The sequence below is a fragment of the Maylandia zebra genome, linkage group LG11, assembly GCF_041146795.1.
Source record: "Maylandia zebra isolate NMK-2024a linkage group LG11, Mzebra_GT3a, whole genome shotgun sequence".
In the NCBI taxonomy this organism is placed as follows: Eukaryota; Metazoa; Chordata; class Actinopteri; order Cichliformes; family Cichlidae; genus Maylandia; species Maylandia zebra.
In genome coordinates, this window is record NC_135177.1 from 29,005,813 (window position 1) to 29,017,400 (window position 11,588).

An 11,588-nucleotide genomic window follows, 5' to 3' on the forward strand; every position below is an offset into this window, starting at 1 on the left:
TACAGTGACATTTCTTTGTTTCCCCCACAATTTTTGCAGCAGTGTACTCTGTATTGCTCTGCTTGTGCCAAGGGACCAGATTCTTAGTTGGACCAATTTTTAGACTAATGTGTTTTGGGGTTTCAAAGCCCCATAGATATTAGGTAGTGAAAGTAACACAGCTCAGCTGCTCCAATAATCTTGACACATAAAGAATCACCAGAGTTTTTGCTTATTCAGTCTTATTGGTTGTCCTTCTTTCCTGGATCACCTGTAGCATTCTATAAGCACCCTCCCAGCTTTGAAAAATGTCCAGCAGGGATTAGCACTTTTTGATATGATGTTCTTCTGCTTCCCTGGCCTCTATGTCAGAGACCTAGAATACTTGCTGTAGCAAATGGAACCATGAATTCTGCTGTCTGCCAAAAAAAAAATCTGATGGAGAATGTCTGACTATCTGTTTGTGACTTCAAGCTGAAGCACATTTGGGTTCTGTAGCACTACGATGATCCAAAACACACCAGCAAGTCCACCTCTGCGTGACTTCAGAAAAACAATATTAACCTCTTAAGCTTGATTAGTTGATTGTAATTGTTGCTCCTAAGGGTGGCCCAACCAATTATTAGGTTTAGGGGGCAATCACTTTTTCACAGAAGGCCATTTAGGTTTGGATTTTTTTCCCTTAATAATAAAAAACATTAATTTTGTGTTTAGTTTGTCTAATAGTAAAATTTGTTTGATGATCTGAAACATTTAAGTGTGACAAACATACAAAAAACAGAAAATAGGAAGGAAGCAAACACGTTTCACACCACTGTATATATGCTGCAAAGTAATGTTTATTGAAAGATTCCTCCACCAAAGAAAGAAAATAGTGCTTCATAAGGTAAAGTAGATAATGGAGCATGCGGTTCCTTAATCACAGATCACTGGAGATGGAAACTGTGAAGAATTTTTTGTGATTCTGCAGGGAAAAACTGTGATTCCACATCCACTTATTTACATTCTCTTAAGAAATTCATGTTGTGACGACATGAGCGAGAGGCTCTCCTCACAATGTTCCTGTTGGATTAAAACAAAAGGTAATTATTAGGCAACACCATATGTTGTATTTCTCTTTACATTAACATATTTGTGTTATATTCAGTGTCTTCACTTAAGCTTTTTGTGTATCTGCTTCTTTTTAATATAAAAAATGCACTTTTTTGACAGTTGTTGGAAGATATGCAATGACTGATTTTGGGGACAGATTCAAACCCAGGCCTCAGCATTAACCTTATGGCATATTGATCACATGCTTTACTGAGTGAGCTAAGCTGTACACATTTGTAATGTTTGATTATTGCATCTATATATGAGGTGGATCCCCTTCAGAAATCCTAACCAGCATCTCAGACAGTGATTTCTTAACAATGGTGTTCAGTCCTTACATTAAAGTTCCAGAGACATGCAAGGGAGTGCTGAAGCTGTATTAATGTCACAGCTTGCTAAATCAGTTTATATCGGATTTTTCTTTAATTTGTCAATTGTTGTACAGTATATATACTGCAAATAAATTAGTCAAATAATTCATCACAGGCATGTGATATTTATTCAAAGGTTTGATTATTTATTTGACCTATATGTATTATGCTGTCCAGAAACTTACCTCCAGTAACCAGTGTTGATGAAACAAGCAATATCGTCAGTTATGTTATTGTCAGTGAAGGCTGCGAGGAAAAAAGAAACAATTTTTAATATGCAAAATAAAAAAAACAAAAAAACAAAACATAATAAATTAACCCGCTGTGGGTGCAAGAACTCACAGTTGCAGGAGGTGCGGCAAACATTTCTGGATGGACGAAGCCCCGAATTACAGAAAATGTTGTCAGGCAGCTGGAAGAGCCCGTAAAGGCCGAGGGACGAAGGCTTCAAGTTTTCCTCCTCACTGCTGTCTTCCACTCCTCCGCCAGTTTGCCCGATCTCCTCCTCACTGCTCGAGTGAGCATGTCGCTTTCTTCTTTTCATGCCACTTGTGCTGTTTGACACAAGGGTTGTGTTCACTGAGCTGATGGTGGAGTTAGTAATCGCAGGGCTAGTAGTCATGACAGTAGTAGTAGTAGTAATAGCAGTAGAAGTAGTAGTAGTAGTAGCAGTCAGGTCAGTGGTTGCTGAGTTGGTGCTTGTCAGTGTCGTCGCTCCAGTGGTCGTTAAGGTGACTGCTGTTGTGGAGGGGGTTGTTGGCTTTAGTGTGGTAGTTGTGCGCTTGCCAAGCACATTGACCAAGCTGGTGTTCAGACGAGAGATCCTGTCCACTTCACAGACAACTGTGGCAAACAAGTCACACATGCAAAGAAGTAAAAGCAAACAAAGGAGAAAAAAAATGCAATTATAAAGGTGATAGCCAGTAAGAGTTGCTATTTTCTTTCTGTTTTCTTTCAAATGTATGTGCTTTTAGTTTTACTTTAGTGGTTACTTTTTTCAGTCATGGGGGCCACATGAAATATATTTCATTGGATGTCAGATTTATTTATAAATGAATAGACAAACTGGTCTAGGCTCTCTCTGTCTCTCTGTGCTCTTACTGCTGCCTTTGAACTGATAACTGAAGCTATCAGATTTATAAAAGTTAATATTTTCTTCTAATACAGAAGAATCAAAAAACAGCATTAGGCTTAAATACCCCAGTGGTATTCTAGTCTACAGCTAAGGTACAGACTTTTGTCATGGATTTAAGTCATTGGACTTACTTATAGCCAAGAGTGTCCTGGGCAGACGTATCACTTTCCCAAGCTTGTCTTGGAGCTCGCATTTGGAGACGATCCGGCTCTCAGAAAAGCTGGGCAGCAGAACTGCCACAGCCACCACAACAAGCAACCCGAGTTTCATGTCAGCACTTTCTGTGGGAAAACATGAAAAAAAAAACCCTTAAAATATATTTGTTAAAATTTGTATATGTACCCCAATTTCTCAAATTGCTAAAAATCTATATGGATTCATGGCTTTTTTCTTGTTTGATGACACTCATTCACATTTCTACAAAATGTCAAAAATAAGTTAAAGGATACATACAAATAAATGAAAGTTGCAAGATTTTGTTATTAAACTGTATTCAGTTTTCCACAATGTAATTGCAGAACTTTTAAGATTTGTTAAAACTAATTTTGATTGTTTGGATCTGTTGGTTTAAAATAAGGTTTTCAAACGAGCACACACTCCCTGACTTTAAAGCAGATGGAGTCAACACAGTTTATTGTCAAATAATTTCTCCTCATTCATTTTTTTTCTAACTCTACAATGAAGTCAGTGTTAAAAAAATTTTTAAAAACCACTAACAGAGCAAGTGATGGAACAGGATGTAATTTTTGTTTTGCGAATATAACAAGCACTAAGTGATAATCAAAGAAGAAGAAAATCTTCCTTACCACTGTGATCTACCCGATGGACAGTTAACCCGGAGAAATTTCCCTCTGTTAATGTTTGCAAACACAGCCTGTGAGTTTATATATGCGCTTTAACACTGGACCAGCCTGCTTTACTGCTGTCTTTGTTGTCTGGGGAGTTTCACTTGTGAAACAGGAAAATTTTTAATGTTCGTGACACAATACACAAAGGTGGCTGTGATCATTGTTAGGACATGGATTATATTCTTTTACCAAGCCCATATGACATTAAATCACCCAGAATCTGACCATTGCATCGATCGTTGTCATGGACTCGAATAAAAAATGACAGCACCCAAAAAGATTATTCCGGGGCAAACTATGGACTTTACTCATTTGAATTTTGCAATTTAACTGTACTGGAGATGTGACCCTGATTAATCTATGTGTATTTGTGCATTTGGAGTTGCAGAACATCTCTCCTTGAAATATTTAGAATCAAACTGATATGAAATCACAATGACATTGATCACTGGAGACTAAAACGAGATTAGTTCATGCTTAAATGTCAGTTACTATTCATACCATATTTAAAGAAATTCACAGCAACATCTATGCAGAGAAATAAAATGTATCAATGATGATATTTTCTGTCTTGTGTAAAGTTTGTTCATATTTATCCAGTGCTGATCTAAATAGTTTGCCATAGTTAGTTTTGCTGCGTCATCATTGAAACACGTCGAATGACATTACAAGTCTTCAGGAAGTTAAACACGTTAACAATGATCTTTGTTTTAAAAGAACCAGTCTAAGTCAGTCAGTGTCCACCTAAACAATCGTCTAGTCACAGTGGGACGAAGAGAGGGGCTTAAGTGTCCTTAGAAATGTTTACTCACTGATTTAACTCCACTCTGCATACAACGTAAAGTTATTTTAATGTTTATTTAGGTTATTCTACAACCAGGGGTGCATGAAATGAAAAAGTAAAAAACAACACAAACCACTTGAAAGTCCATTTTTTCTGCAGTCAAATTAAGTTAAATATTTGGCACAAGAATAATTCATGCTTTTCATGCCTGTTTGGTTAAGGTGAGTTTTTTTGTGCCACCCCCTCCTCGCCCCATTGCTACACAGAATTAGCGTAATTCTGTTTAATGTTTAGAGTGATGCTTCTTTAAGATAGCTGTTTTCTGAACTCCATGGCAAACTGATTCAATGTTGCTGCCCAACCAAAACAACTTGGCTTCAAACACACAGGAAATTTCCCCTGTCGTAAGTGCATAGTAATAAGATAAGATGAATTTTAAATGTCCCAGAGTTGGGAATTAGCTGGGACTAAAGAGAAGGAAAAGAAAGTGACTAAAAGGAAAATGGGAAAGATGAACCACTTTGTAAAATGTTACAGTTCTTTTTTAGCGTATAGCCTTGAATGTCATTATTTTTTGTAATGTTGGAAGAATAAAGAAGAGATTCAAGTACAGTCCCAGGATTTCTCTATGAATTTCACGTTCTCGTGGCAGCGTGCTAAGTACTTGTTCAGATTGAAGTTTAATTTTTCACTGTGGAAAGAAGTTTTCTTCCCATGCAGTGTGTACAGCAGACGCTAATGTTTTTGTCACTTTTTACAGAATCAAACTTAACTTAATGTCAGTACTTCCAAGCTTTAAACGCTGCATGGTCGCACTCTCTCTCACACCCCATATTATCCTTCATTGATCTACACACGTCTGGTGCTGCCATGGATGTCGCATGTTCGTACGCCATTGTCATGAGACAATCTAACAAACAAAATCACGGTTTAGTAATGCAGTAACACACTAATTCCAAAGCTTTTTTGCAATAGTAATCCTTTACTTGTTACTTGAAAAAAGTAATTCGATTACAGTAACATGTTGCAACCCATCTCTGTTTATTAAATGGCATCACATTTTGATTAGTAAAACACTGTTAACACTGTAAACTTGATTTTAATGGTTGAATTATATTCTCTTTTGATTTAATTAAGAATTGCCTTCTTTAGTCTTTTTTCCCAGATAGTTTTGTATTTCCTTTTATAATTTTATAGATATTGGGGTCAGCTATTTTGATATGTATGGGCTGATTTTTAACACACGCTAGGGGTTACAATATTTTGGTACAGGTGTTGATTGATTAGAACCATGTGCTGGTATTTAATCCTGACTGATGTGCATTTGTCAGACCCCAATAAGGACTCAGTACTGATTCAGTAAAAGTAAAATAGGCAAAAGTTAAAATATCAATACTACAGTCTAAATATCAGGAGAGGAAATCAATATGCTTTCAGTAAAAAGTACAAAAATACAAATGGGTCTGTTTGCTCCAGGAATGAATTTTTATATGATTTCATCCCACACAGAGTGACTCAGGAACTACTTTTTCATTTTAATCTGTTTAATATTTCCAGAAAGTGAAAGTCAGTGAAATAGTGGATCTATTCATGATCTATTGCTCAAGTTATTGTGCATTGTGAAATGTCTTTTAAACAAGACTGGTACTGCCCTTTGTGTACCACACCTCTTGTATTCAGGACAGCTTGGATAGGCTTCAAGTATGCTGCACCCATCATTATATTGGTGTGTGTCATGGATATCATACTATTCTCAATTGTCTTTTTATTCTGTAGCTTCTCTATAAAAAAAATACCATCAATGTAAGCCAATCTGACAAACACAACAACATTAAGTTACTTTAAGTCAGAATTTTCAAAAAAGGGATTCTGTGTAGAATAATAAAATGGTGAAAAATTCATTCAGTGCATTTTGGAATAAGGCTGTAACATGACAAAATGCGGAACAAATCAAATGATGTAAGTACTTTTCCGATGCACTGTAAGTTCATGTGATGGTGTCATTCTAAAAATTTTGTATTGTAAATTTTAAATGCTTCACTATTCTTAATTTGAAAATTATCTACAAAAAATGTACGTCATCAGAGAGACAGGCCAGAGAATGTTCCTTTCAATGTTTTTTTTTAAAAAGAGGTGAAGCTCCTCCAGCTTATCCAGAGGAACACATGGCGTTCCCAGTCCAGCTGAGAGATATAATTGCTCCAGAGAGTCCTGGGTCTAGCCCAGGGCCTTTTTTCATTCTTATGTTGTACTTACAGGACAGCCACAAACATATGATTTATAAATTATAATGCTGGACATAAAATAGAATATAAACTATATAAAACAAGCTCAAGTTTGGCCACATTCAGTAAGTAATCCATCTACTGCAGATGGGGAACATTTTTATGGAGAATTATTATTTTTATATTTAATATTTTAGGCACAGTTTTCCAGTAATACAGTTTTGTCTATACTGAGCTATTTTCAATGTCTTTTATGTTATACAGTATGTTATTCTATTTTATCTTATCCTATTCCATTGTGTTTTTCTCAACTTTTACTGCTCTTAAACTTGTACTTTCTGCCATGACCAAAAATGTTTTTTATTAGTGTGGGACTAATAAAGGTTTATCTTGTCTCTCTTAGAAAGGTTTAAAATTTCCTCCACCACTTGTCATTTTCAGCTAATAGTAAATTTTGTTTGGTAATATAGTACAGATTTATTTTACTATTAAAATAAAAATATACAATTCTTTAGCAAGAAAGATGTGCAGAAAGTTGAAGATGTCCATGTAGAGTTAAGACAGGCAGTACAAATGGTATGTTTTAATCTGATCCAGTTTATGGTTGTGACACTGGGCTCAATTTGCATCAGTAATTACATCATAATTTCCTTATGCAAGTACTTGGATCTGCTGGAGGGGGGGGATCGAGCATTGATGTAATGGTCTCTTAGATTTTAAAACAGTTGTTTCCAGCATAAATATTTCTTTCCTGTTAAATAGATGTTGTTACACATGACTGAACTGTTTACAGTACAAATATTTCCTCTTCCCTGTAAAAACATTGTTTGCCCCCTGTTCAAGTGCATTTACAGTTAAGTGTTTTTGTTACAAATAATCTATTTATGTATCCAAATTTCCCCGTTAACTGTTCTCCAGTAGCTGATTTCTCTTTTTTCCCCTTTTGCATATTTGTCACACTACATATTGAAAAACTAACTAAATAAAAACAACCAAATTAAATACAACATACAGATTTTAAATGTAAATTTAATTTATTAAAGGAAAATAGCTATCATAACCTACCTAGCCCTTAATTTTTGTGTTGAGGGCAAGTATTACAATTTGATCAAAAATAAGGCTCACAAGTAGGTCTTTAAATATCTTAGATTATTCTGGGTTTTTTTTTAATTTCATATGGGAATCATTTATGGTGGGTTCTGTTTCCCACACAGCTCTTCATGTTATGTGATAAGAAGAGCAGCAGAGTGTGAGCTTTGGTTTTACTATGGGTATATACATTCATGCTGCAAAGTAATATTTATTGAAAGATTCCCCCACCAAAGAAAGAAAATAGTGCTTCGTAACATATAGTAGGTAATCGAGCATGCAGTTTCTTGATCACAGCTAACAGGAGATGGTTCTGAAGAATAAATAGTTGTGATCCTGCACGTATAAACTGTGATCTCGCAGCCATTCATTTACATTCTTTGAAGCAATTCCAGTTGTGACGACATGACTCTGAGGCTGTCATCTCAATCTCCCTGTTTGATTAGAGCAAAAGGCAGTTATTAGGCAACACAAATTTTTTTGTATTTCTCTGTTGTAGTTTTCTTTGGATTAACTTAGTGTTTTATTCCATACACCCATTTATATGTATATTTCTTTTTAAGTACACTTTCTGAACATTGATAAGAAGAAGGGATAGCTGGGAGACATGCCATAATTGACCTTGTGGTAGATTTAAACCCAGGCCTCTGCATGAACCTTATGACATAATGATCACCTGTTCTACGCAGGGAGCTAAACTGGCACACATGTGTAGCTTTTGAATGTAACACTTAAATATGAGAAGGAATCTTCACTTTGATGTACCTTCATACACAGAAAGTATCCTGATCCCCCTCAGAAATCCTAACCAGAATGTCAAACAGTGGTCTTCACCACCATCATGAAAGCACCAAATTAGATCAAATATTTTGAAACAATGATGTTCAAACATCAGAGTAAAGCTAAAGACAGAAGGCCACTGAGCACTGAAGCTGTGATGCAAAAGGTCGATAAGATTTTCCTGTCATTTGTCAACTGTTGTTTCGCATATCTAAATTGATCAGTTAGCTGATGTATCGCTCAGTCATCTCATATTTATTCAAAGGTTTGATTATTTATCTGACCTATGTCTGTTTTGCTCTCCAGAAACTTACTTCCAGTATCCAGTCTGGATAACACAAGCAATATCATCAGTTATGTCCTCGTCGTTAAAGGCTGCAAGAAAAAAGAAACTATTTTTAATACGCAAAATAAAAATCAAAACTTACCTAGTAAATCTGTGTTTGCTTTTGGTGTAGGACCTCACCTGTGCAGGAGGTATTACACAAATTTTCAGATGGGCAATACCCTGAATCACAGAACTTCCTGTCAGACAGCTGGAAGAGCCCGTAAAGGCTGAGGGACAAAGGCGTCAAATTTTCCTCCTCCCTGCTGTCTTCCACTCCTCCGTTAATTTGCCTGCTCTCCTCCTCACTGCTGTCTTCCTCACTGCTACTTGTGCTGTTTGACTCAAGGGTTGTGTTCACTGAGCTGATGGTGGAGTTAGTACTAGTTGGGCTAGTAGTAGTGTTAGTGCACTTTCCAAATGATGTGACCAAAGCGGTGTTCAGATCAGACCTCCGTTTCACGTCACAGATAACTGCAGCAAATCAGTCATGTACACAAAGAGACCAAACAGGGAAGAAAGACAAAAAAAGAACAAAATATGATACACAGTAAGAGTTGTTGTTGCTGTTTTCTTTTACCTTCCATAATATGTGTGCTTTTAGTTTTATTTTAGTGGCTACTGTAATACAATCAAAAATAGCACATTGTACATCAGTTTTATCAGCAAATGAATAGAGAAATTAGTCCAGGTGTTGCAGTGCTACTTCACAGAAGCCAAGTGTAAACTAAAGGAGACAAAAAAATACCCCTAAGTTGATGTTTTACAAGGAGTTTTTTGGGGGAGTTTTTTTTAGACAATTCTTTAAAGTAGACATTCTTTGACATAGTCTATCTATTTTTATTTTATCTAAAGATATCTAAAAGGGGGTTAGTATTTTCCTCTGGTAGAGAAGAATCATAAAATAGCAGTGAACTTCAATACATCAGAATTATACTTTTGGACATTTCAGCTTTACCACTGATTTTAATCAGTGCCCAAGGGATGTGCGTTTGGAGGTCATAAAAGTTGAACACAACAAATGCATTTAAGCTCACCTATTGCCAAGATTTTTTCCTTTGAGTTTCTGGGCAGATTGATCATTTTCCCGAGCTTGTCTTTGAGCTCACATTTGGAGACAATCCTGCTCTCAGAAAAGCTGGGCAGCACAACTGCCACAGCCACCACGACAAGCAACCCAAGCTTCATGTCAGCACTTTCTGTGGAGGAATCATTGTTTGTTTTAATTATCATATGTTCTTCAAAACTCTCCACTACCAAGAGTCAACATCGCTAATAATTAATGCTAAAATTCCCCAGATGAACTGCAGAACTTTTGAAATTCATTAAAAACTTCTCATTTTCAATTATGCTTTTTGCCCAAATAATTTTCAACAACCCTACAATGAAGATGCCAATTTAAGAAAAAAAGAAAACCAGTTGTCAGTAAATAAAATTGATCCTTTTTACATAATACAACAAAACAAAGTGATAACAATTAAAATAATGAAGAGAATTCTTCCTTACCACGTTGATCAACCTGATTGACTGTTGACTGAGAGAAATGTCCCCCTGTGTATGTTTGCAGACAGAACCTGTGAGTTTATATATGATGCCTTTTACCATTGGGCCAGCCTGTTTTACTGCTGTCTTTGTTGTCTGGGAAGTTTCGCTTGAGAAAGGAAAATTTTTAATGTTGATGAACAATACATAAATGCACACATGACACTAAATACCCAGTACCAGAACATGACATTCAAAGCTTTCATTTACCTGACTATCAAATGACAGCACCCAAGAGGATCATTCAGGGGCATGCCAGCGAGAAGGCTTCTCTGAATTTTGTGGTTTCACTGTAAAGGCAATGTGAACCTGCTGAATGTCAATATATTTGTGCATTTGCTTCACGTAGACTGTAATTCTTTCTTGAGAAAGAATGGAACAGATCACAGTGACACTGCCCACTGGACATCAAATTGACCGTTAAAGCCAAATTTGAAGAAATTCCCAGCAACAGCTGTTGTACCAACATAATGATAAAACTTAAAAAAGGAAGGCTGCTTGACTTGAAATATAATATTGATTGAAATAAAATCTCTCCCTCTGCTGGTACTGCAGCTTACTGCACAGCCATGCCCATAGTTTGAAACTTTTTTGCCAACATCCAAAATGTTTTGTTCAGGATACTAAAATCTACTTTTGGATTCATCAAATATAAATATCGTTAATTTGTCTAAATACAGATAGTGTAATAACATGTAATTTCAGTTTTTCTCAACTGACCTGGTGGAAATGTCACAGCAGAAAGGTCATTCTCACCACTTTTAATGGAGTTCTCAAAAAAATCGGAGCGTTTTTGAAAACAAAAGACACAATAATCAAAGTCTTCTTCACATTTGTCAAAACATTATTAGTCAGTCAGTCATTTCATCATGTTGATATTTGTGAATAATATCTTATTAATCTGTACATTTCCTGCACATGTCATAGACGTCTAAAAAATTACCCAGACCAAAGTTCAAACTGTGAACGCCATATTGATGTCCAAGTTGGGTCATGGTTGGACGCCCAAATTGTGGACCTAGTTTGGACATTAATTAGATGTCCAGAACTGGTCATGGACTGCCATACCCAATATATACATGATCTGCATGTCCAGCTGACATCCAGTGGGAAGTCACAATACATACATTCAACAGCTATTTTATTAAGTATGCCTGTTCCACTGCTTATCACAGTAATCTAAATACCTAATCAGTCTTTCTCATCAGCAGCAACTCAGAGAATTTATACATGTACCTGAGAACATGAAAAAAAGATTATTAAATATGGCGTGGTTGTTGATCTCAGGAGGGTTGATTTCAGAGACTGTTGATTTACTGGGATTTTCCCATACAACGATCACCAGGGGTTACGGAGAATGGTTTTCCAATTTCCTTGTACTATTGTGCTAGGTATTACTGTGCAAAGAGTTGTCTTAA

At 36.1% G+C, this 11,588-nt stretch overlaps 1 protein-coding gene and 1 long non-coding RNA gene across 2 annotated transcripts; both read right to left on the reverse strand.

Annotated features, from left to right (window-relative positions):
* Positions 1–800: 800 nt before the first annotated feature.
* LOC101470808 (uncharacterized) lies at positions 801–3,510 on the reverse strand. The gene is made up of 5 exons (XM_004551046.2): positions 3,384–3,510; positions 2,709–2,858; positions 1,785–2,285; positions 1,628–1,688; positions 801–1,041 (listed from the first exon to the last, which is right to left on the reverse strand). The coding sequence occupies exons 2-5, from the start codon at positions 2,845–2,847 to the stop codon at positions 975–977; spliced, it is 768 nt and encodes a 255-aa protein (XP_004551103.1). The 5' UTR covers positions 2,848–2,858; positions 3,384–3,510; the 3' UTR covers positions 801–974.
* Positions 3,511–7,874: 4,364 nt separating this feature from the next.
* Positions 7,875–8,873, reverse strand: LOC143420994 (uncharacterized). Its single transcript, XR_013100726.1, has 3 exons — positions 8,770–8,873; positions 8,618–8,678; positions 7,875–7,957 (listed from the first exon to the last, which is right to left on the reverse strand). It is a non-coding gene; the product is annotated as an uncharacterized LOC143420994 (long non-coding RNA).
* Positions 8,874–11,588: the final 2,715 nt, after the last annotated feature.